This window comes from Schistocerca piceifrons, unplaced genomic scaffold (assembly GCF_021461385.2).
Source record: "Schistocerca piceifrons isolate TAMUIC-IGC-003096 unplaced genomic scaffold, iqSchPice1.1 HiC_scaffold_2181, whole genome shotgun sequence".
In the NCBI taxonomy this organism is placed as follows: domain Eukaryota; kingdom Metazoa; phylum Arthropoda; class Insecta; order Orthoptera; family Acrididae; genus Schistocerca; species Schistocerca piceifrons.
In genome coordinates, this window is record NW_025728099.1 from 60,319 (window position 1) to 87,931 (window position 27,613).

The following is a 27,613-nucleotide window of genomic DNA, read 5'->3' on the forward strand; positions in this document are numbered from 1 at the left end:
GGTCTCCTGGGGTGCCGTGTGGCACTTGGGGACCTCCATTCAGCTTGCTGACATCAACGCAAGTTTTTTGCTTAGAGTTTGCAGCACTCTATGGTGCATCACGGAGTACAGACAATTGAGAGGTTCCCTGGAGGAGTTGCAGAACAACAGTATATAATCCATGAAGTTACTGAAGGAAAAAAGTACTTAATGTAGAAAGTAGAGTTTTTTGCTGGAACACAAGCTCTCAAGTTACATACTGAACTAGAATCTTACTTTGTGGGGATAAACTAATCATCAATATGTCTGTCTCTCCCTATAAGTAAGTGGTTGTCTTTCATTTATTTTATGTAATTGAAAGTAGAGATTGGTATAGGAGGAAATTATGAAAGATGTGAAATTTAGAAAAGAGCATTCGAACCTACATACGACCTGTATATGAAGTGAGCTATATTTGATCAGTAGTTTCTATTTCTACTTTGTAAGGGTATAAAAAATACACCTTCACAACACGCATATTTCCTTAAACTTTTTACCGTTGACATTTTTCACTCAAACATGTTACACAATTGCCAGATTGCACACCTGAGTATGTAGGTTTCAATGAAACTTTGTATTTTTCTCACATGAAACTCTATTATGCATAGCAAGCTTGTACAGAATTTCTGGAGGGGTTTCAGTTACTGAGTAGTAGTGTTCTAGCATCCATCCTAAATATTTTTATCTGCACTCTTCCACTGATTATTAACATGAACCAGTAGTGAAACTGGACAAACAGAATGAAAATATGTGTTACAGATACTACAGCTAAAGCTTGTGAAATATTACATTCCTTTCTCTTGTACCCACAAATAGAAATGCACCAAGTCAAAAGTGGAAAAAAGGGCATGAATATCTGGGTACTTTGAATAGAGCTGAAAGACATCTAATGCAATCATTTTCTTCAACATATTAACACCTAGACTAAAAATGACAAATTCCCTGTTTCCTTGGTTACAGCCAAATCCTGTTATAAAACAGGACTTTAAAAAGTAAGATGTACAGGTTGTCAGACTATAAGACGGTTGTGCAACATGAGCGGCACATTGTCAAAAGAGAGTATATATTCTGGGTTCCCTGCAGCCACAGTTCTGCTACAGTACAGCTGACAGGTACATCACAATGTGTGAATGAAATGGTGCAGCAACTGGAAATGTACTCTACAGTCGAGTATGTGGGGCAGTACGAGTGTTACAGGCAGGAAGTCTAAATTGCACACAGATTTGCTGTCAATTCTGCTGGTATATGGACCAAATATAGTGTCATTTCCAGCCACAGTGAGATGATGTGAACAATTTAACCAAGGCCACACAGATGTGGTTGATGCTAATTGGGAAGGAAAGCCATCGACATTCACCACAAACAACAGAGTCTGGGCAATCGAGGAAATGATTCATAGCAGTTACAGGTTTTCCAGCAATAAGGATGTTCAAACAGCAGTTTGCGAATAGCTCTGTGACCGAGTGGACTTCTGTCATTGAGGAATTGAAAGATTGGTAGAATGTTCTGACAGGTGTTTCCATAGACTTAGTAAGTTCATTGAAAAAGTAGTGCCCTATCTGTGTCACTTTGAAGAGCAATGATTCAATGAAAGTTATTTGGTATGTCATAATAATGTTAACTTACCCCTTGAAGACCCTTGCACAATTCATTCAGTGCTGTGGTCCCATTTTACAATAAGTTAATTGATATTATAAAAAGCAAGTTGATCTTTACTTCACACTGTACATCTATTTGTATTATTGCTGGTGTTATTAATTCTGAATGCTTACTACACTGTGTACATATTTCATTTCTTTTCTAAAGTCGCTTACATATTTGTCTTCAGCTATCTCTGAAGACAGTTCTACATGGTGACCAGTAGACGATTAAAGCAGACTGACTGTATGTCTGTCTGTCCTTCCAGAAGCACTCAACTTTGTGTAGTTTATCGTAGAATGGAAAGAAACAATCTTCCTTTCCTCAAAGACATTTTATTCCAGTCCATTAGCAGAGTACAATTTTTTGCTGTGTTTTCACTTTTACATGAAGAAATGCAGATGCTGCAGCATCCGTGATCGTGTTGCATAGTAAATACTGTGACTGAAATTACCTCTCATCAACAGTAGCATAGTAGCTGCCATATAGAACATCCATTTTACCTTCCAGTGTTTACCTAATGTTATATAAAAGCTCCATTTTAATAAAAACCTTAGTTTCAATTATGTATACATCATTTTTCTCTTTTTACGGTATGTAATATCCAGTACTTCAGTAGAAGAATGGCTAGCAGTAAGAAAGATTATATGGAGGCAAATCTGCAATACACCATCAAATTACAACTACTTATCATGTTCTTATGCAACAGTACAGGAAAGTCCATACCACAATTTCTTGCTGCTTTACATTAACTTACAACCAGATTCTAACTATAAGACGGAGTACATGAATCATCAAAAATATAATGTATCTTTAAAATAACTTTTGTAGGATATTTAATGGAATTATTATTTGACTCAATTCAGTTTACTTTTACAATAAAACAAATTCTGGTGAAAATGAATAATACTGACATATTCTTTCACATCTGTTTCAAAACATACTAATCATTGCTAAAGTCTAACTTGTAAAATCATAAGATACCTGTAAACTTCACGATTTGCTTCTTAGTGCATTTCACCACAAAAGTTTGCCAACTAATATATATTATTTATATTGAGATTTTTTGCGTCACTAGAAAAAAAACCTAGTGTGTTCTGGAAACATATAAATATATTACAAAAGGTATAAAAATCATTAGTCCTGAAATTAAAAACAATCTACTGAGATCCTTTCACAATTTGTGACACACAACATATATGACATTTTAGTGATTTAGTTAATCACTATTCCCAGTGATTTTACACACAGCAGAGTCCATAGTCCATTCTTTTTTCCGTAAAATGATTGTAAGCACTTGATATATTATTATATTTTCTTCACCTTTTCAAAGGCGAAGACCAGGTAGAGAGCTGAAACACAAGACAGTAAAAACATATAACTTTAAATAATTAATAATGGTCAAAATTCATTAGCTAATGTAATTCTTAAAAGTTTCATTATGGATACAAGCAAGTATATGTTGGAACAGTTACTTCTGTGTAACTACACGAGTTCACTTTAATTCAGAAGCTTAGTCAATATTGCTGCACAACATTAAATTTTTTGCTGAAATCTTCAAATATGTTACCTACTTAATTCAAACAGAATTTTATAAATTACAGTTATAGAACTTTGAACATTTAAACATAATTTTTCAATAAAATTTGTGGACTATGTAAACGCTGAAGAAAATTAGATTGGAAAATATTTGAGAAAAACATAAAAGAATATAAGTATGTTCATCAAATGTATGTGAATGTAGACAAGCAAATTCAAAGGTAAATACTGCTGTTTTTACATTAGTAACTTCTTCATATTTCTACAGCCATTAAGGCTACTATAAAAAGAAAGCCGCTAATCTCCTGCAACTTCCAAAACACCAGAAAAAAAAAAATCAGTTACCAATACATAACACACCTTAAGCAGTGTATAAATACATGAAGTCATTACAACTGCTGTGCATACCTCTAAACTATCTTTAGAAGAAGGAAACCAACCAACTATAAGATAGCATAAAATCTGAGGTAAAGTAAAGTTGTGTGTGTGTGTGTGTGGCTTACGAATAGTATGGTAAAAAAGCGAAATACAGGTGATTAAATTAATCAAATTCTACACAATTAAAAAATAAGACAAGATTGTCCGGAAAAGTAGGTACAATACAAGATAATCTAATAACCAAACTAATATGAGGCCCGTTCAAAAAATTCAGGAACATTCTTACTTTCACGCCAATGGTGTATTGGGGTGATATATGGTTGGCATCCCTGCACACGCCTGTGTTTAATGTGTAACTGCTGCAAGTTTCATTGTTGTATGTCCATTAGTTACTGTTCAGTGCTGCACTGAGTAGAAAATTGTGTCACACAGTTTGCGAATTTTGAGACAGCAATTAGAGGAGCAACGCATCGGCAATACATTTTGCGTGAAACTCATGAAAATCTTTACAGAGGCACACCAAATGATGCAGGAAGCCTACGATGATTAGTGCACAACCCGTACTCGGTGTTTCAAATGGTTCACATGGTTTAAAAATGGCCAGGCGTAAATTAAAGAGGACCCTCACTGAGGACACCCTTCAACGTCTATCGATGACGTTCACGTCAGGAATGTCAATGAAATAACACATGGCAATCAAATGCTGACTGCCTGAGAGATTGCAGAAAAATGTAACATTTCAGATGGATCATGTCATGAAATCCTGACACAGCATCCTGGAATGCATTTTGTTGCCACCAAGTTTATCCCATGGCTCATGAGTCAAGACCAGAAAGACCTTCGCCTCACAATCTTTGAAGAGCTTTTGGATCATGCAAATGAGAACGATATGTTCCTTAACCATTTTACTGCTGTTGACGAGTTTACTTATCATGCTGGTTGCCGCTCCCTGGGTGCCGATGACAATTATAGTCATGTCAGCTGGTTTTCCACTGAGTGCTGTTGAAGAGTTAAGTCGCACCTGTTTGCCACCCTCTGAGTGCTGATGACAAGTATAGCCGCTACCTGAGTGCTGATGACAAGATAACTCGCACAGCAGAATTCATGCCCCATGTCTCAGTAGCATTTTGCAGTTCTGCCGCAGGCTTGTCGTCTGATTCTCTGTCTGTTGTGTGCCTAGCCTTCACACTACAGTTCACTGTTTATCAGAATTTACTTCAGTGTTCTTCGCGTCCTGTATTTTACAAAGAAAATGGCAAGATGTTGTGGTAGCATTGAGGAAGAAATCATGGAGATTCTTACTAGGAGCAACTGGGAGGATGAATTGCTTGATCTCGATGGAAGTGATAGCTCTTCCACAGAATCGGAAAGCTGTTGTCATAAACTGTCCACATCAGCAGGGGTGTCAATCCAGTCTCGTCTTTCAAAAAGAGATGTTGGTTGTTTTGAATCTGAAGACTCAAAATGATAGTGAAACGCCTACAAAGAAATCACGTCTTAGTGACAAATTTGACTGGAAAGAAAATGATTTTCAGCCAGTCAATCACGCATTTGATGATAAGTATCAGGACATGCATATCAAATAGAGAATGAGGCAAGTATTCTGTCAGTTTTCATGTTATTCTTTACAGAAGAATTGATGAAATATAGAACTGACAAATCTAATCGGTTTTATTTGTTCACCAAAGAGAATACTACAAAATCAGTGCATTCTCAAATATAAAAGTGGAAAGATACTGAATTTGAAGAAATGTGTTGTTTCATAGCTGTTTGTCTTCTGAAGACTCGAATGAAAAAACTCAAACTTTCTGAATACTGGACCAGAGATGCTGTTCTAAATACACCAATTTTTAGTGAACTGATGTCAAGAGACTGCTTTTTGTTACTTATGAGAATGTTACATTCAGTGACAGCTCTGCCAATACTGGAGGAGACACATTATTCAAAATTAGGAATATTGTCAATAAACTTTGTACATCTTTACGTTGTGCATTTAATCCACATCAGAAACTCTGCATTGATGGAAGTTTGTTATTATTCAAAGGACATTTATCTTTCAGACAATTAATTCCATCAAAATGGAATTCATTCAGAATAAAAACATTTGTGTGAATGGCTGTGTCTTAGATTTCATTGTTTATACAGGGACATCAACAGAAATCGAGTTTTGCAATTTGGGGAAAAGTGGTGACGTATGGGCTACACTAATAAAGCACTATTTAGAACATGGACATACACTCTGCCTTGATAACTGGTACTCAAGCCCAGACTTATTTTCCTGGTTTCACAGTCATGGGACAAACGCACACGCTACTGCCTGTAAAAACAGACGCAACATGCTGAAACTTCAGAAGAAACTGCAACGAGGAGATATTCAATTTATGTGCACTAATACAATGCTTGCTATAGAGTGATGCGACAACAGGAGTGTGGATGCTGACCACCAAAGAAATGGTTGACACCGGAAAGATTGATAGGAATACTGGATAGAAAATTAAGAAACCACAAAGCATTGAAGATTATAACTTGAATACGGGATCAGTTGACCATTCTGATATGCTGCTTAGCTCTGTTGGATGTATACAAAAAACAATAAAGTGGTACAAGAAGTTCTCTTTTCACATTGTCGATCTGTCAATCTCTGTGTTTTAAATGCTCATGGCCTACACAGGTCGTAAAATGTCCATAGCAGAGTTTCACCTGTTGCTAGTAAGCATCATAGCACAGAAAAGCTGGCAGGGGAATACCTTATGATGATAATCCTCTAAGGTTAGTGTGAAGGCACTTTCCGAACATTATAACAAGTGAGCATTCCATGAAAAGTACAGTAACGCACTGATGCAATGTTTGATGACACAGAAAGTGCCTTGAGAAAGCAGGTATGAATGTAAAACTTGCTCTGTGTGTCGTATCCTGTTTCGAAAATTACCAAATGAAAACGAATTGCTAATCGCAACACAGAACAAATACAACAATTTTATCAGAAAAAACTCCGAAAGAAAAAAAAAATTGTAAATAGGAAAATATATATATATATAGACACACACACAGATGATGTGACTTACCAAACGAAAGCGCTGGCACGTCGAAAGACACACAAACAAATACAAACATACACACAAAATTCAAGCTTTCGCAACAAACTGTTGCCTCATCAGGAAAGAGGGAAGGAGAGGGAAAGACGAAAGGATTTGGGTTTTAAGGGAGAGGGTAAGGAGTCATTCCAATTCCGGGAGCGGAAAGACTTACCTTAGGGGGAAAAAAGGATGGGTATACACTCGCACACACACACACATATCCATCAACACATATACAGACACAAGCAGGCATATACAGAAGCAAAGAGTTTGGGCAGAGATGTCAGTCGAGGCGGAAGTGCAGAGGCAAAGATGTTGTTGAATGACAGGCGAGGTATGAGTGGCGGCAACTTGAAATTAGTGGAGATTGAGGCCCGGTGGATAACGGGAAGAGAGGATATATTGAAGAGCAAGTTCCCATCTCCGGAGTTCGGATAGGTTGGTGTTAGTGGGAAGTATCCAGATAACCCGTACGGTGTAACACTGTGCCAAGATGTGCTGGCCGTGCACCAAGGCATGTTTAGCCACAGGGTGATCCTCATTACCAACAAACACTGTCTGCCTGTGTCCATTCATGTGAATGGACAGTTTGTTGCTGGTCATTCCCACATAGAAAGCTTCACAGTGTAGGCAGGTCAGTTGGTAAATCACGTGGGTGCTTTCACACGTGGCTCTGCCTTTGATCGTGTACACCTTCCGGGTTACAGGACTGGAGTAGGTGGTGGTGGGAGGGTGCATGGGACAGGTTTTACACCGGGGGCGGTTACAAGGGTAGGAGCCAGAGGGTAGGGAAGGTGGTTTGAGGATTTCATAGGGATGAACTAAGAGGTTACGAAGGTTAGGTGGACTGCGGAAAGACACTCTTGGTGGAGTGGGGAGGATTTCATGAAGGATGGATCTCATTTCAGGGCAGGATTTGAGGAAGTCGTATCCCTGCTGGAGAGCCACATTCAGAGTCTGATCCAGTCCCGGAAAGTGTCCTGTCACAAGTGGGGCACTTTTGGGGTTCTTCTGCGGGAGGTTCTGGGTTTGAGGAGATGAGGAAGTGGCTCTGGTTATTTGCTTCTGTACCAGGTCGGGAGGGTAGTTGCGGGATGCGAAAGCTGTTTTCAGGTTGTTGGTGTAATGGTTCAGAGATTCCGGACTGGAGCAGATTCGTTTGCCACGAAGACCTAGGCTGTAGGGAAGGGACCGTTTGATGTGGAATGGGTGGCAGCTGTCATAATGGAGGTACTGTTGCTTGTTGGTGGGTTTGATGTGATGGACGTGTGAAGCTGGCCATTGGACAGGTGGAGGTCAACGTCAAGGAAAGTGGCATGGGATTTGGAGTAGGACCAGGTGAATCTGATGGAACCAAAGGAGTTGAGGTTGGAGAGGAAATTCTGGAGTTCCTCTTCGCTGTGAGTCCAAATCATGAAGATGTCATCAATAAATCTGTACCAAACTTTGGGTTGGCAGGCCTGGGTAAGCAAGAAGGCTTCCTCTAAGCGACCCATGAATAGGTTGGCGTACGAGGGGGCCATCCTGGTGCCCATGGCTGTTCCCTTTAATTGTTGGTATGTCTGGCCTTCGAAAGTGAAGAAGTTGTGGGCCAGGATGAAGCTGGCTAAGGTAATGAGGAAAGAGGTTTTTGGTAGGCTGGCAGGTGATCGGCGTGAAAGGAAGTGCTCCATCGCAGCGAGGCCCTGGACGTGCGGAATATTTGTGTATAAGGAAGTGGCATCAATGGTTACGAGGATGGTTTCCAGGGGTAACAGACTGGGTAGGGATTCCAGGCGTTCGAGAAAGTGGTTGGTGACTTTGATGAAGGATGGGAGACTGCATGTAATGGGTTGAAGGTGTTTATCTACGTAGGCAGAGATACGTTCTGTGGGGGCTTGGTAGCCAGCTACAATGGGACGGCCGGGATGATTGGGTTTGTGAATTTTAGGAAGAAGGTAGAAGTTAGGGGTGCGGGGTGTTGGTGGGGTCAGGAGGTTGATGGAGTCAGGTGAACGGTTTTGTAGGGGGCCTAAGGTTCTGAGGATTCCTTGAAGCTCCGCCTGGACATCAGGAATGGGATTACCTTGGCAAACTTTGTATGTAGTGTTGTCTGAAAGCTAAAACAGTCCCTCAGCCACATACTCCCGACGATCAAGTACCACGGTTGTGTGTGGAACCCTTGTCCGCCAGAAGAATGACGATGGATCGGTCAGCCTTCAGATCACGGATAGCCTGGGCTTCAGCAGTGGTGATGTTGGGAGTAGGATTAAGGTTTTTTAAGAAGGATTGAGAGGCAAGGCTGGAAGTCAGAAATTCCTGGAAAGTTTGGAGAGGGTGATTTTGAGGAAGAGGAGGTGGGTCCCGCTGTGACGGAGGACGGAACTGTTCCAGGCATGGTTCAATTTGGATAGTGCCTTGGGGAGTCGGACCATTAGGAGTAGGATTAGGATCATTTTTCTTCATGGCAAAGTGATATTTCCAGCAGAGAGTACGGGTGTAGGACAGTAAATCTTTGACAAGGGCTGTTTGGTTGAATCTGGGAGTGGGGCTGAAGGTGAGGCCTTTGGATAGGACAGAGGTTTCGGATTGGGAGAGAGGTTTGGAGGAAAGGTTAACTACTGAATTAGGGTGTTGTGGTTCCAGATTGTGTTGATTGGAATTTTGAGGTTTTGGGGGGAGTGGAGCTGGAAGTGGGAGATTGAGTAGATGGGACAGACTGGGTCTGTGTGCAATGAGAGGAGGTTGAGGTTTGCTGGAAAAGTTGTGAAGGGTGAGTGAGTTGCCTTTCCGGAGGTGGGAAACCAGGAGATTGGATAGTTTCTTGAGGTGGAGGGTGGCATGCTGTTCTAATTTGCGATTGGCCTGTAGGAGGATGCTCTGAACAGCCGGTGTGGATGTGGGAGAGGAAAGATTGAGGACTTTTAATAAGGATAGGAGTTGACGGGTGTGTTCATTGGCTGAGTTGATGTGTAGGTGAAGGATTAGGTGGGTGAGGGCAATGGATTGTTCAGTTTGGAACTGGTATAGGGACTGATGGAAAGAAGGATTACAGCCAGAGATGGGAACTTTAAGTGTGAGGCCTTTGGGGGTAATGCCAAATGTCAGACAAGCATGAGAAAATAAAATATGGGAGTGTAATCTGGCTAGGGCGAAGGCATGTTTGCGGAGGGCACAAAACCACTCCTTTTAATACATTTACACGCAGTTTTTTCGAAATTTTCCCGAATTGCTCCATCCTTTAACATGTTTTGGTGGCAACACAACCACATAACCTTTGTGCACATCGTTGTCTACCAACCCAAGTTCACCACAAGATCAACATAGCCCAGCTATAACCAACACCTTTTTGCCTTTTTTCACACCAGATCTCCAGTTGCTTTCTAGTTCACCTTATCTCTCGCCATATATTTTTATTTTCATTTTCATTTCAGCCTCATGTTACACTTTCCACCTTCTAATACCATGTCACCCTCACAACATCCCCACAACGACCCCATTGAGTTTTATTTACATTACAGGATGTGTGTGTGTGTGTGTGTGTGTGTGTGTGTGTGTGTGTGTGTGTGTGTGTGTGTGTGTGTGTGTGCGCGTGCACGCGAGTGTATACCAAACCTTTTTTCCCCCTAAGGTAAGTCTTTCCGCTCCCGGGATTGGGATGACTCCTTACCCTCTCCCTTAAAACCCACATCCTTTCGTCTTTCCCTCACCTTCCCTCTTTCCTGATGAGGCACCAGTTTGTTGCGAAAGCTTGAATTTTGTGTGTATGTTTGTGTGTCTGTCGACCTGCCAGCACTTTCATTTGGTAAGTCACATCATCTTTGTTTTTAGATATATTTTTCCTACGTGGAATGTTTCCCTCTATATATAACTTTGTCAGTGCTGGTTCAAAGCTCAGATCAAAAAGAAGGATGGAATATACATTCACAAAGTGTAAAGGGAATCCTAAGTTTACAGTTCATGACTTTGAAGCTTGTCTATAACTGAATTTAATGTACTAACAAAAAGGGATTTCACAGCTTTCAAATGTTGGAAAATCTGTTGATTACTCATGTGCAACAATGTATAGCACAAGAAAAAATATCTGTACCAGACAATCTGTCATTCATGACGATTCCAAATTATAACAGCATTGATTACCATCTGCAAAGGACGGCTGCATCTGCACCTGGATGGAACACTTTACACAATGTACCTATCACAGGTAAAGAATCTGACGGCGGACGTCTAAGCACTCTGTTGTACTCTCAGAAACAAATAGCAGGCCATGTGAAATTTCCAAACACATCACAAAACGAACTTACCAAAGTGAAGTAAAACTGTTCTTTTCGTTGCCTACAGTAAATTCCGATGTCATAGGGCAATGTGAATGATGATCTTTCCCCTACAAAAGATGTAATACAACATTTTGAAGTACAGAAACAACGTATAGTTATCTGTAATCTATTATTTCATTCGTTCTTGAGTTATCACAGTGAGGAACCCACAGAGAAATGCAGATGTTGTAGGTGGCTATGCAAGAAAGAACAGTAAACTATTGAGGTAAATCTAATGAATCACATCACTTTCAGCATAAGCTACAAAAATTGTGTAAAAGAACTACAAGCAAGATATAATTCTTAGTGATGGAAAATAGTTTTATTCTGCAGTAATTCATCTGCAGAGAAACTATGTAGTGAGAGCATTTATTCTGCATCAGCCGTGAGAGGGCACAGTGCTTTGCCTGGAGTTGTGGTCACTCCAGAAATATTCATCATAGGGCAGGTGAGGCACTGTGGGCCGCTCTGGCCCCTGAGGTGGCTCGAGGAACAGGCACCTAACGCAAATAGCTGGATTATGCCACAGACCGCAGCGCACCAAGCAGATGGTGGGTCCCCACCAGTCAAAGGGTTAAGAGAATCATAACTGGTGATGAGATGCTTCCAAGAAAATGTGAGAAGAAAATGGCCTGAAATGCGCTGAGACAATTCATGGCTCTTGCGTCACGATAATGCCCCCACACAGTCATCCCTGTTGGTGCGTGACTATTGCACAAAAAATGAAATCACTTTGCTGCCTTGTCCTCCTTACTCTCCATACATTTTTTCATTTACAAGGTTGAAAACCATGTTGGAAGGATAAAGACTTGCAACAATAGACAAAATAAAAGAAAATTTGCACATGTCACTTCGGACAATCCAGCAAGAGGTGTACTAAGACTGCTTCCGCAAGTGGAAATGAGGTTGGGAGTAGTGTATCAATTGTGGAGGAGAGTATTTTGAAAGAGATCCCGCACAATATGCAAAAGGTGAGCTCATACAATTGTTTGACATGTAAAACATATGTTTCAGGTATAAATCTGTAAAAAGGCTAAACATTAAAATATAAAACAATGGAAAATTCAGGATGGAATATAACAATATTATGGAAAGGATAGTTGCTACTCATCAGATAGCGGAGACAGTCTTTTTATTGTGCCTATCTGTGACTCACCATCTCCGCTATATAGTGAGTAGCAACTTCCCTTTTCAAAAAAATAAAATATAAAATACATGTACTTAATGATTGCAGGAAAATAAAATAAGTATGTATTTAGAATTTACAGAAAACTGATATGCACAGATATTAAATGCCCATTCATGTCATCTGCAGTGAGAAGTATTTTTTACTCTATGGTTTATCTTTTAATATGCCTGTCATTGCAACAAAATGAAATGAACAGCGAGCTTGATAAACGGAAACAAACTGCTGTAGCAAACAGCTTCCAATGTCATTAACACTTACACAAAAAGTTAAAAACAAAATGAGTTATAGCACACTAAAGTAGACAAAACTTTCCAGAATAGAAGAGGTGAAAGACCAAGCACCCATTATGGCCTCTATTATACATTTATATTTCACGTTTGGCAACTAGTTTTCTTTGAATCCAGCTCAACAGCTTGGCTGAATACATGAATGAGTGCATGAGAATGGGTCTGCAACCCAGACATTACTTGAAGTACTTTGTCTGAGGAAACAAACAAATCTACATAAATAGAATAAAAAGAAAGTGTATCTATGTTTCCAAAACGAAACTGTGTTCAGTACTATACAGGTCAGATAGTGTGTTCATTTGAAACACAATTTAAAGAGCATACATATTATCAAATTAAAACAGATTTTGATAAGCTCAATGCAAAAGTAAACATTCTGCGACAAACTTACAACAGAACATGAAAGTGTTACACCTACCACCTGGAGGATGATTACTTGACTTGCTTCAAAAAATGGAACATTTTTCTGATAAAGTATTTCAAATCAGACATTAAATGAACAGTACAAGTTTGGAAATATGAAAGTAATAATGAGTTTGCAAGAGTTGCTTTCATGCTGGGACGTCTTGACTATTTAATGAAATGTAGTGCATTAATATACAGAAACAAAAGAGATTATGGTGCATATTGCCATGTCCTGTGCTGGATGAAGTGTGGCATACCAATTAGTGTTGCTGACTGGTGTGCTACAGGTCACCAGGTGAAACCTGACCACCTAATTATTATCCTCGCCACCACCACCACCACCACCACCACCACCACCACCACCACCAATAATTCCCCCTTAAGCAGGGGGCTGAATAAATTTTCACGGTGTTTTTTCTACATCCTTCTTCTTCAAAACCTCTCATTAATTCATTGCGTTCTTCTTCCTCTCTTCAGTCCATGTGTGGATGGTAAAAGAAAACAGTAAATTCTGCACTTGGAAAAAGATGCACCCATACTTAATTGATTACTATTCTTCTAGTAAAGGACGTTGCAACAACTAAAGAATTCATGAAGTGATGCTAGCACATCAGGGAAATGCAAGAGAAAAGAGTTGGATGAAAGAAGTACGACTGGCTACCGAATGTGGCCACTATGACAGATACAGAAGACCACCATGACCTTGCCTCTCAGGTTGTAAGAGAAGAGATACAGCTTACTGAGCTTATTCCATTCCATGATATGCTGATTGGTACAGCAACTGGTTTTCATAATTATATAAAGAGACAGTCTCAGCTACAAATTTATTTTTATTACAAATAATGCATTTTGCCTGGCTAAGGCTTCCCCAGATTTTTTATCCAGATGTTAAGCTTGGAACAAAAGGTGGAGAACTGCTAGTAAGTACAAAACATTATTAAAAAGAGGTGAGGAAAAAATCCGTGAAAGCCTTAACACCATACGAATCGCATTACTTGTAACAAAAGTAGCTTTGTACCCAGGACTGCCTCCCTATATAATGAGATACAGCTGTTTACGACACCCAGAACTGATGGACAAAGCAATCAGTAGATGATGGCCACGAATGTCAACCCCATACATCAGGAAGTAATACGGAACATTGAATAGGAGGTGTGTGTATCTTCAGCACCAATCTCCATCACCAGTCAAACATGCCAGAAGGAATGGACTCCACGAACTCAGATTTAAGCCACAGCTGTCGAACAATAACCCAACATCTGACCAAAACAGGTACAAACAACTCCCCTGCCAGGTGTAATGCTCTGCAGAAGGACAGATATTAGGAGGACAGGGGATAAAACGCTGGTATGTTTCCACTGTGGATGCCCTGGACACATAGTACGCTACTGCAGAGAAGAAGATGAGTGTTACGACTAAGATGCCAGACATCAATCTTCACAGCAGATCTATTTATGGCAGACAACCATAGATGACTATAGTCACCTGTGGTTCAAAGCTTGGAACCATACCCTGGACAATGGTTGTTCCTCAAAATGCCATCGCATGACCTGATGCTGTACAGAAGCACTTGCCACTGAATTTGGGAAACTCAGCGAGGTGACTATCTGGAGAAGTGAGCTGCCACGATGAAAATCTTTCCTGGACAACAGTTACCCAGATATCAGGAAATGTCTGGCCACTATTCAACTCAGGGGCTCCCTTTTCTATAATGTAGAATGATTATTGTTGTCAGCTAAAGAAGACATCATTTTGAAGGACAGAGCACCCCAAGTAATGATCTCTTATCGTAGACAATTTTATTGAGTGCAAAAACATCTCTGCTCTGGTTTGACTGCTACTATTTGATATTTAAAAATGAAAATGGAAATAGAAAATAATTCATTTTGTAATCCTAGAATACTTTTCACAACAAGTGAAACTAGCTTTTAGTTAGTATTTACGTAAAGAACTTAGGAACATTTTCCAACCAATAATTTTCATGATATAAGTGGTTATATAAAAGGCACTGTTTGCGGATGCATATTGTCAAATTTCAGTACTAAGAACCAACCAAAACTCAATGTGAATGTGAACATGATTTTCATTGCAAATCCTCAAATTTTCAGTCTGTAATAATGGATGACATCATCTGTAATTACTGAAAAGATATATAAGCAGTGGTGAATAAGTCATGAGAGAGCCAGTTTTGTAACAGTTTTTTTGCGTAAAACCTGCTCCAGTCAAAGCAATAGATGTGCAATTTTAAAAGTGAAACTCTGTGCCAATCTGATTACTTGAAATATCTCTTGGCATAACATATCATTAGTTACCTCGTTAAGAGCTCAGGAAGTTGCAGCAGATTTGGTGGAGCAGATACTCACAATTCTTTTACAGCAACTGCAGCGTCGGAGTTTGCCAAAAATGAAGACGAATCTTTTGAACAAATTGTAACATTTACAAAAACACAGTTAACTTGAGATAAATCGGAAATTTCAGCCGCAATGTGAGAGTGTGGGACACTGAAAACCTTCATGGAATTGTGGTGCAATGAGATTCACCAAAGGTTAAAGTTTTCTGTGCTGTATCACAGACAAAGCTGTATGAGCTGTTTTCCTTCTGTGAGAAGACCGTTGTGGCTACCTCTTACCTTGTGATATGCTGCAGCTGTGGTTGTTTGCACAACCGACTACTGCTTTCGAGAATTTTATCTTCTAAGAAGACAGGACACCCCCCTTCATTAGAGCCTCTATGTTCATTAATAGCAACATGATGAACTTCCACATCACTTGGGGGTACATTAAGAGCCATGCTTATGTACACCCAACGCCAAAAACACTGGAACAGCTCACAGAATGCATCAATGATGCTCAATGACCACTGACAGGATGCTGCTACATTAGGTATGGAACAAACCTGATGACCACTTGGATGTGTGTCATGGGATCACAGTTGTACTTGTACAACATTTGCATAGTGCAAAATGCAAACTTTGTGAATTTATGGTTCTATTCCTCCATCACTCATATTTGTACATGTAGTACTCTTGAAAATATAGAGCTCTGAAAATGAATGAATCATTTATAGTAGCCCTGTATCACACACCTCTTATTTTAATATTGTTTTTCTTATTACCGATTTACATCTTCAATTGTATGCTGTTAACATATCAAGCAAATGTGTCCACTTGGTGATTTAGATTACGTCTTACTTTCCTTGAAACTCTTGTCTTATATGAGAAGGATTTGATTCCTTTCATCGCCTTCAACTAATTTTTCATCATTCTATTCCAAAGTGACACACACACACACAATTCTATTACACAATTAATTCAATGACGTAACTCTGTTAGAGTCTTTGCATACTCAAGTAGATGGATGGCTGGCTTCTTTTAACGATAGAGGATAGGTATGCAAGCTGCTGCTGTGACGTAGTATGTGCATGCAATGCACAAGATGAGTTGTCTATAGTAACAAAGTTTTTTTAATGACATGTTCACTTTTAATTCTTTTATATATTCTACACATCTCCTATCCTTTCTAGAGCTGAAGATGATTGTGTAACAACTGAAACTGGTAATCTGTACTATACTTTGTGATGAAGACAAATAAAACATGTATTGAAGAAATGGTTATTTCTCAGCAGATTTCTTCCAATATCAACTAACAGTAAAGTCAGTATTTTGATTAAAATATCAGTTCACAACATACAACATATATTCTAACTTTAGTGGCCCCCGTGCTCCTCTCCTCGCTCCCCCATCGACATTTGAACGCACCCACCAACATATGTGCAACCTTCCCCACACCTTTCCTCCCACACAAGAACGAAAAGCAACACAGGATTAGTAGCCAAATTTTACTGATTACTTACAAGCAGCTTCCCATTCCGACTTTGAAAGCGTACCAACTTTCCTGTGTCCTGTTGATTTCTGCATATATTGCTGGACATGTTCATAATCATCTGGATCATTACCTAACAAAGGTGCATCATGGAAGGGTGGATATGTCTGGAACAAGAAAATGGAAGTTCATCACAGCATACGAAATAACCGATAAATCAAGACAATGTAATAAAAGGTACTGAAATATTAGAAGAAATATTGCAAAAATAGAAAATACACTTATTAATAATATAATAGAGGGAAACATTCCACGTGGGAAAAATATATCTAAAAACAAATATGCTGTAACTTATCAAACGAAAGTGTTGGTACGTTGATAGAGACGATAGCAAACACAAACACACACACAAATTTCAAGCTTTCGCAACCCATGGTAGCTTCATCAGAAAAGAGGGAAGGAGAGGGAAAGACAAAAGGATGTGGGTTTTAAGGGAGAGCATAAGGAGTCATTCCAATCCCGGGAGCGGAAAGACTTACCTTGGGGGGGAAAAAGGGACAGGTATACACTCGTGCGTGCGCGCGCGCACCTACACACACACACACACACACACACACACACACACACACACACACACACACACACACACAAGTCTACACCAGCGCCATAGATATAGAAATCGCCCTATGCTTTTTAGATTGTATAGCAATGATACTTTTACTGTTTTTTAATGTTGTTGAGTACAGATTTTAACCTTGACATCTACGGATTTTAATTAAGTATTTTTGGAGATAAAAGTTAGTAAAAAAAAATCTACTGAATACAATATGTGCAAATGGAATGTACCAGATGCCACCTGTCGCTAATAGTGTTATAATTAATATAAATGACATGCATTCTGCCAACCAATTTTACGTGACACAGCATGTGAAAGTTGCTGGATTTGGACGGTTACTCCTGTAACTGAAATATCAGGTATGTTCTGGTACATTTGATGTTGATTAGATAGGATGAAAAAGATTTGCTTTCATGAAATCGTAAATTAGTATCATTATTGTTACAGATCTGAAGATGGTTCTGAATGAACCGAAACCAGTCATATGAATAAAAAAAATTTTGCAATCAAGACAGATCATAAGTAACATTATACAATCACTGATTGCTGCTATCCCATCAGACATTATGTCTGTTTTTGCAGAATTGGCAGAAAGGCCACTAAGAAGATGCATACTCAAATAGTTTTATTTCGTGAATAATATGTTTAGTCAGTAGTGGGCTACCAGGTGCTCTGCCAAGTTGTTTCCACATTATGCACAGTATTTCGTTGACTGATCCAGTCATCTTTTTTAGATGCTCTGAGTTTTGCTGTTTGTGTACTCACTGCCTGGAACCTAATAGACTATGAACTACGGTTGGTCTCACATCACTATTTGTAGCTGGTTTTCATTCTCGGCACCCACTACGTCCTTTGATGCTCTTGTTTTCAGAACTCACACTGATATTCCATGAAATTCAAATTCCCTATGCATTTTCCAACTTGAATACATGTAATAGCTGGTGAGATTTTAACCAGTTAAGTGCCGGATCCAGAGTGTTTCTTACATTTAAATCTTCATTTCTCTTCATTAGGTTTCCTGACATCTTTATTTCAATAGGCTCCTTAAGTATGATACACCAGAAACTTCACGTTTGCACCACAATACTGGCCTCATTGCATTTCATTTCAAGATTATATTTGAGGCACTGCTTGGTGTCAGCTGACTTGCTTGATTGTTTTAATCAGGTGAGTCACCGATGTTCGTCGCATCTCTCTTCGACGGTCTGATAGTCTGCCCCACATAATGCATGCCACATTTGTGTTGAAATGCAATACACACCTGTCTTTTGGAGACCTAGGTAGTCTTTAAAATCAAAAAGAATATTTCTTATCTTTGTTGAAGGATATTAAATATACTGGATGCCATGTTTCTGTAGGAGCCTACCAGTCTTTCCGGATACCAGATCAACATAAGGTAGATAAGTGATTTTTTGCTTCTCTTACTTGGTCTCTGTTTCAACCGTTCTCAGGCGTTTATGAACACTTTCGACCAAGGACAGCCTCACCAAGGAATTGCGAACCTACCAATAGTGGTCTGAAGAAATGGGTACGCAGATCATCAAATTAAACGGTCATTGCAGTCAAAATCAAGAACATCTGAGAAAGAGGGTGAGACAGACCAAGAAGGAAAAGCCAAAAATTGCGTATCTACCTTATGCTGGCCCAGTATCCAGAAAGGTCAGTAGACTCCTATGGAAATATCACACCCACTGTATTTCATTTCCTTCAACTAAGATAAATATTCTTTCTAATGTTAAGGATGATCTAGGTCTCTGAAAGCCGGGTGTTTATCACATTCCGCACGCATTTTCCAGCTTCTCCATCACACGCCATCTCTCATCCCTCGGCCTGGACTTTCACACACAACAGTTGTCATCTTAGTAAGTCGTCATAAATGCTAAAATAGGCGCTACGATTGAACTCGCTTTGCTCGTTGAGGATTAAATTCGGATCTTTATTTTTGTGGGTGTATATTTCAATTTCTTCCAAAATGTTAAGAAACCGTCCCTTATGAGCTCTATGCAGGATGTCTAAATTGTGTTCAATGTTCGTGACTGAGTGCTTTGAGGCAGCCATATGTGCCCCAAAAGCTGTTTTGTTTTGAGAGTAGGTGTGCTCCCTGAATCTGGTCTCTTAAGTTCCTACCAGTCTGTCCTATATATTGTTCACAGCAGTCATAACATTTGAATCCTGAAATTTATTCCTACTATTACATGTTTTGTGCCGGAGCTTCAATTTTAACGTGTTATTTGTTCAGAACCCTATTTTAACGTTGGATTTATGAAAGCATCTTTCAATCTTATCTGTAATTCTTCCACTGTAAGTGAGAGCCACATATTTTTTCTTCTTGTTCCTCTTAACTGCGACTTGACTTCCTTCTATTTGTTTCATTTGCCTCTTCTTTATCTTCCTATAAATATTCATCACCTGCTTACACATATATCCGTTCGCTAATGCCACTTGTTTTAAAATACTTAGCTCCTTTTCTGCTTCCTGTTGGCTTAGTGGCTATCTTAGTAGCCTGTATACCATCAAAGTAAAATATGCCCATTTGTATCGTGGTGGATGACAAGACTGCTCATTGATAACTAAATCTGCACACGTAGGTTTTCTGAATATGCTAAATTCATGTTTCCCATCTTTCTTTATTAGTGTTAAATCTAAGTAATCTATACAGTTGTCTTCTTCAAATTCCATGATGAATCTAATTTTCGGGTGTTGAGATCTCATTTTTTGTGCTACGTTTTCGATATCATTTTTAACTCCTTTGTATAATAAAATAGAGTCATCAACATATCTCCTGTAATATACAATTTTCTCAGGGATATTAGGATTTTCATCAAAGAATTCGTTTTCCAAGTGATTTACAAAAATGTGAGCCAGCTTCCCAGCTAAACTGTTCCCCATTGCCAACCCGTCTTTCTGTTGCTAAATTTTACCATTGAAAGTAAAGTAATTGAACTACAAGACTTGTTCCAACATTTCCACTAGTTCAATCACTTCCCCCAATGCCAATTTACCATGAGTGATGAGATTGTTCTCAATGATCTCAATCGTTTCTTTTACAGGAATGTTTGGGCACAGATTGGTGATATCCAATTAAGCTAGTGACGCATTCCAAGGTATAAGTACATCTTTAATTTGCTCGGCAAATTCGTAGCTGTTCCTAATGCTGAAAGTCCAACGATATGTATATGCCGCCTTCAATCTGTTATTTAGCTCTTTATTTAATTTATAACTTGGGCTACTGGTATTATTAACGATTGTGCGAATCGATTTTTCAACCTTATGGAACTTTATTTGTGACCGTAATTCAGGGATTCGCGAATTCATTACTTTCAGGGCAGCACTATGGTTTTAATACATGATACAGACTATATAGAGAAAACCGAAAAGTTCTTTATGGAGAACTGAATAGTAGAAGTCAAGAAAGATCCAACCAGGAAATTTCAAATAGACATAAGGAAACAAACAGATAACAGTGTGTTTCTATTCACAGAGGAGGAAAAGTTTAAACTGAAAGTAATGAATCCGCAAATCCCCGAATTAATTTTAACTAAGTATTTTTGGAGATAAAAGTTAATAAAAAAAAATCTACTGAATACGATATGTGCAAATGGAATGTAACAAATGTACAAGATGCCACCTGTTGGTAATAGTGTTATAATTAATATAAATGACATGCATTCTGCCAGCCAATTTTATGTGACGCAGCATGTGAAAGTTGCTGGATTTGGAATGGTTATTCCTGTAACTGAAATATCACGTATGTTCTGGTACATTTGATGTTGATTAGATAGGATGAAAAAGATTTGCTTTTGTGAAATCATAAATTAGTATCATTATTGTTACAGATCTGAAGATGGTTCTGAATGAACCGAAACTGGTCATGTGAATAAAAAAAATGTTGCAATCAAGACGAATCATAACTAACATTATTTCTGCCAATTGTCCACTCTATCAATTACAGTTCCTGCAACTGTGGCTGAAGGCCACTGATTCTCCCTTCTTGCAATTCCTGGAGTTTTGAGAATGTGTCTATCTGTGTGAGTCTTTTGTAAATGTTTTCTCCTAAAGTTTTGTTAGTTCTCCTAAATACTTGGATGTACAAAGATAAAAATCAGACAGTGTTTCCTTTTCTTGATTGAAACCTGCATTCTGGTAGTGTAACTTGCTGTGGACAGTAACTATAGAGATTTTCCACTTTCTCTGCGAAAATACTGTTTACCTGCGATGTTCGTAGTGCTACAAGGCAAGAACAATCAATCATCCAGACTGCTGACCCTTCAATTACTGATAAGGCTGCTGCATCTCTTCAGGAACCACAGGTTAGTCTGGTATCTTCAATTATAACCTTTTGTTGTGATTGCACCTTTGGTACAGCTATCTGTATAGTTGAGAAATGCAAGCCACCCCACATTCGTAAGGTCCTCGTTTCACGGGGTGCTGCATTATTTAGGTGTGCACAATTTTTTTTCCTGTAGTATATAGGCTTCAAAACATATTAGCTGTTGCACTTGTAAGGGTGCAAACACTTGGTACTGACTTTATAAATGAGTTGGACCAATTGTACTCTCGGATCCGCTGAGTAATTAACTTTGATAATATGTAAATTTCACACTCTCCTCAGTGATTCAGCATGGCAGTGTACATCATCACAAAATAATCTTTTCACAATAGAAATGTCACATGAAAACAGTACTTCAAAACTAAAAAATCATGGAGAATTTTCCTCCCAAAGTTATGTCTGTACAGACCCAGGTGACTCGCGTTTCAATGAAATTTCGTATGTAACTCACTTTGTATTATTGTGAGAAATGCCAATTACTTAAGCAGCCACGAAAGTCATGTCGCTGATCTACAAAGGTGAAGCCAAAGTGCAAATTTAAAATGCGTTAATCCTGATTTCCAAAAGTCATACATAAACAATCTCATACAAAATGTCGGTAGCTACTACGCTCAGGACAGGGAAGTCCATCAGGATGCCTTACTATAAAGAAAGTCACGGATATTGCTGAGGTGGCCTCAAGCATCATATGCAGCAGACTAAAGTTCAGAATCACCATCAGAGATAGGTCCAGGATGTTATGTACCAAGGCAAAATGCATGGTCATCATCGTCACCATCTGCAAATGCAAACTTGGCAACAGTGCATAGACATGGCAGTTAATACACAAGAAAATAAACAGAAAATTGAAGCTAAATGTGGAAGATCTGCAGTGACTGATACTTGGTGCAGGGACTGACAGCTGATTCTCAATATAAAGGAAATTTAAGATACTGTTCATAAATAGGTAGAAAGACCTAACAGTGTAAATTTACATTACTGAAAATCAGTTACTGTAAACATTCAGTCATAAAATACCTAGGAGTGTCCATGCAGTATGTAACAACTAAATAAAACTAGTTGCAGGAAATCATATCAGACAGAGATTCAAAGAAAGAATATACAGGGTGATCCATTGATAGAAACCGGGCCAAATATCTTACGAGATAACTACCAAACGAAAAACACTACAAAGAACGAAACTCTTCTAGATTGAAGGGGGAAAACAGATGGCGGCACTATGGTTGGCCCACTAGATGGCGCTGCCATGGGTCAAACGGATATCAGTTGTGTTTTTTAAATAGGAACCCCATTTTTTATTACATATTCGTGTAGTATGTAAAGAAATATGAATGTTTTAGTTGGACCACTTTTTTCGCTTTGTGATAGATGGCGCTGTAATAATCACAAATGTATAAGTATGTGGTATCACGTAACATTCCGCCAGTGTGGACGGTATTTGCTTTGTAATACATTACCCATGTTAAAATGGACTGTTTACCAATTGCCGGAAAGGTCGATATCGTGTTGATGTATGGCTATTGTGATCAAAATGCCCAATGGGTGTGTGCTATGTATACTGCTCGGTATCCTGGACGACATCATCCAAGTGTCCGGACCGTTCGCCAGATAGTTACAGCATTCAAGGAAACAGGAAGTGTTCAGCCACATGTGAAACATCAACCATGACCTGTAACAAATGATGATGCCCAAGTAGGTGTTTTAGTTGCTGTCGCGGCTAATCTGCAGACAAATTGCGTGAGAATCGGGAATCTCAAAAACGTCGGTGTTGAGAATGCTACATCAACATCGATTGCACCCGTACCATACTTCTATGCACCAGGAATTGCATGGCGGCGACTTTGAACGTCGTGTACAGTTCTGCCACTGGGCACAAGACAAATTACAGGACGATGACAGATTTTGTGCACACATTCTATTTAGCGACGAAGCGTCATTCACCAACAGCGGTAACGTAAACCGGCATAATATACACTACTGGGAAACGGAAAATCCACGATGGCTGTGACAGGTGGAACATCAGCTACCTTGGCGGGTTAATGTATGGTGCGGCATTATGGGAGGAAGGATAATTGGCCCCCATTCTATCGATGGCAATCTAAATGGTGCAATGCATGCTGATTCCCTACGTAATGTTCTACCAATGTTACTACAAGGCGTTTCACTGCATGACAGAATGGCGATGTACTTCCAACATGATGGATGTACAGCACATAGCTCGCGTGTGGTTGGAGCGTTATTGATAGCATATTCCATGACAGGTGGATTGGTCATTGAAGCACCATGCTATGGCCCGCACGTTCACCAGATCTGACGTCCTCGGATTTCTTTCTGCAGGGAAAGTTGAAAGATATTTGCTATCGTGATCCACCGACAACGCCTGACAACATGCATCAGCGCATTGTCAATGCATGTGTGAACATTACGGAAGGCGAACTGCTCACTGTTGAGAGGAATGTCGTTACACGTATTGCCAAATGCATTGAGGTTGACGGACATCATTTTGAGCATTTATTGCATTAATGTGGTATTTACAGGTAATCATGCTGTAAGAGCATGCGTTCTCAGAAATGATAAGTTCACAAAGGTACATGTATCACATTGAAACAACTAAAATAAAATGTTCAAACGTACCTACAGTGTTTATTTTAATTTAAGAAAACAACCTGTTACCAACTGTTCGTCTAAAATTGGGAGCCATATGTTTGTGACTATTACAGCGCCATCAATCACAAAGCGAAAAAAGTGGTCCACCTAAAACATTCATATTTCTTTGGCTCTGAGCGCTATGGGACTCAACTGCTGAGGTCATTAGTCCCCTAGAACTTAGAACTAGTTAAACCTAACTAACCTAAGGACATCACAAACATCCATGCCCGAGGCAGGATTCAAACCTGCGACCGTAGCGGTCTTGCGGTTCCAGACTGCAGCGCCTTTAACCGCACGGCCACTTCGGCATATTTCTTTATGTACTACACGAATATGTAATAAAAAATGGGGGTTCCTATTTTTAAAAATGCAGTTGATGTCCGTTTGACCTATGGCAGCACCATCTAGCGGGCCAAGCATAGCGCCATCTGGTTTCCCCTGTCAAGCTAGACAAATTTCGTTCTTTGTAGTTTTTTCGAAAAAATGGCTCTGAGCACTATGGGACTCAACTGCTGAGGTCATTAGTCCCCTAGAACTTAGAACTACTTAAACCTAACTAACCTAAGGACATCACACACATCCATGCCCGGGGCAGGATTCGAACCTGCGACCGTAGCGGTCTCGCGGTTCCAGACGTAGTTTTTTTTTTTTTTTTTTCGTTTGACACTTATTTCATGAGCTATTTGGCCCAGTCACGATCAACGGACCACCCTGTATAATGCAACAGCAAGAGGCACTACTTACAAAACCCTCGTTCACTCAATTCTTTAATACCGATCATCAGTCTAGGGTCTTTGAAAGACACTGTTGCACCAGCACCCTTCCTAGCCGAGTCCACACCCCCGCTGCCTTGCAAGCCAGCATGCTGCCTGTGAAATTCTGTTGTCAGGGCCGCAATAACGCTGAGGCGGCATGGTGCAAGATACCAACCCATAGCAATGGCGAGAGCAAGTTACCTCACGCTGCACCCTCTCAGCCCCCTGAGTGTCCAGAGGCATGTCACAGTCACAACAAACCTGAGGAAATTTGCTATAAATACTCACTGCTTGGCCCTAGCAGTATCAGTCTTTGACTGCTGCCTATGCCGAGAACTACTCCATGCTAGCTGTCACCCTGATGTGGGTCACTACAACTAGCCTCTGCCTCAGATAATCAGTCTTTGACTGCTGCCTATGCCGAGAACTACTCCACGCTAGCTGTCACCCCGATGTGGGTCACTACAACTAGCCTCTGCCTCAGATAGCTGCTGGTTTATGGGCAGCTTCTAGACCTGATTCTGCCCGTGTCTGAATAGGCACTAGCTGTGGTTTCTACCAAGTTGTCAACTGGACACTGGGCATCTCCAAGGGGTCCTTTGTTAACATCTTACACAGCCACATGCTGCAACGACATGACTGCCTGTGTTCCTGCACCAACTGCCAAAGACGCTGCCCTGAGTTTTGCTGAGGCAGTCTCTGCCACCTGGGGTCCTTACATGCCACTGAATGTCACCTGTGGAGACTGTACGAGTTCATCCTAAATAAAGATGAGGCTGATATCGACATATTTCTGATTCCACAGCTGCCAGGGAATTGGTTCTTTGCACCCAATGCCCTGCTCATCATCCTGAGTCAGCATCCTGGCAATGAACAGCGTCAATGGCCAATGGAGCAGTCTGGTGCCATAAAAACTGGTGTCATAAGTAGCCATTGATATTCAGCACAATCAAGGCTCAGCATACACCATCATCATTGCTGCATGATGAGTGAAGACCTTTTTTTTTCCTGCTTTCCACCCGTGTGGGTTTCAGTGGCAGAAAACACGGACTGGAGAGCTGATTTTAAAGTGTGGTTCCCTGAGTTGACTCCGGTACAGATCTCAGCAAATTCAGAGGGAACACCAGAGACCTATCACATCATATGCCCAGTTAGGTGTATACCATGTTACCTCCTGGGTGCATAGTGTGCCCTCCACTCAACTGTCATCTGTAATTTGTTTCAAATATAGAAGGTCTGTGCATTACGCCAGAGAATGCAATGAGTGCATGTGGTTGGTCTTCAGGTGCAGGGAGTAAGTACTGTTGATAATATTAAGTATTTCCATATTGCTTTGCTATTATATTTTGTCCTACTAGTATAGATACAGGCTTTACAATGAGTAAATCAGAGAAACACATGGCTGCTATTTTGGAAACGGTTAAGTCTTTGCTGGACCAAGTAGTTCAGATGAGGGCACATAATATAGACTTGCAAAGGCCTCTGAAAGAGGCTTGAACATTTCAAGTGCTGAGGAAAGGCTTAGAGCAGTGATATAGAAGGCAAAAAGTTGTGGGTATTATTGGGAGCAATTAAAAGGTGTCACAAACACAGGGCAATTTCATTAAAAGTTTCATAGACAGCATAAGTAAACTCAATGTCAAGTTAATGGAGAGTTGTTTTAATATCCCCACCAGTGGACACCGAGATGGATGCAGCTCATTTCCTCTTCCCAGCTTGTAGCTCACCCAATGTCAGCTAGTATAGTTATTTTTGTGCCAACGGGATGATTCTGCAGTGTTATCACATTTGTGCACATACTGTACTAAAGTGGTGATACAAATTGGGTCCTTCACAAGAAGCAAAGGAAGTCAGATGCATTTTTGTGGGGGTTACCGACTGATGCGTTAACACACACACACGAACAAACCAACACTGGACACACATTTAAAAACATATAAGAAGATCTTAAGACACTAAATGATGTACATATGATGAATTTAATGGAGGAGCTGGAAATTTTTGATCATCACAAAAAACAATGGGGGAAAAATTCTCTATGCCAAATTAGAGAGTGAATCAAGTCAATTTTTTCAAACATTTCTTCAATAAATAATAACTATAGCAAATTCCATAAATATCTTCACCTCTTCATACACTCTAAGCAATATCTGCAACAAAATAGAATGTAAAGGATAATCAATAATTTAAAATTCAGTTATGCCAAGGTAATATTTATAAGTGACAACTTCAAACAAATAATATAATCCACATAAATGTAACACCTATCACTGTGTCCAAACACTTTGTGAAGCCATACTGTCATAATATTTTTTAAAACCTATTTTGATTTCAAAAACAAACAACATGAGTGATGGTTTGCAAGTGCATGGATTTCTGCGCAGATTTTTGTAAGCAGAAACACAAAAAATCTATTGCAAAAGAGGCAGAACAACACACATGCAAACATCGTACAGAATACTTATGTGAATATTGTACTAGATAATGACAACAAATTCTCAAAAAGCGTTGAGCTCAGAATAAAAAGATACGAAATTGGTACAATGTTTCATTGTTACGGGAGCAAGTATTTAAACAATTAAAAGAAGCACATAAATATGTGTTATCTGGTGATGG

General features: G+C 39.6%; 1 protein-coding gene across 1 annotated transcript in view; it reads right to left on the reverse strand.

The window, feature by feature from the left end:
- Positions 1-1,971: 1,971 nt before the first annotated feature.
- LOC124742197 (mRNA cap guanine-N7 methyltransferase-like) overlaps positions 1,972-27,613 on the reverse strand; it is a 129,956-nt gene continuing 104,314 nt past the window's right edge. The window contains exons 5-6 of the mRNA XM_047248768.1: positions 16,679-16,814; positions 1,972-3,008 (exon numbers count right to left, since the gene is read on the reverse strand). Coding sequence (XP_047104724.1) covers positions 2,965-3,008; positions 16,679-16,814 — 180 coding nt within the window. The 3' untranslated portion in view covers positions 1,972-2,964. The remainder of the gene's footprint in view (positions 3,009-16,678; positions 16,815-27,613) is intronic.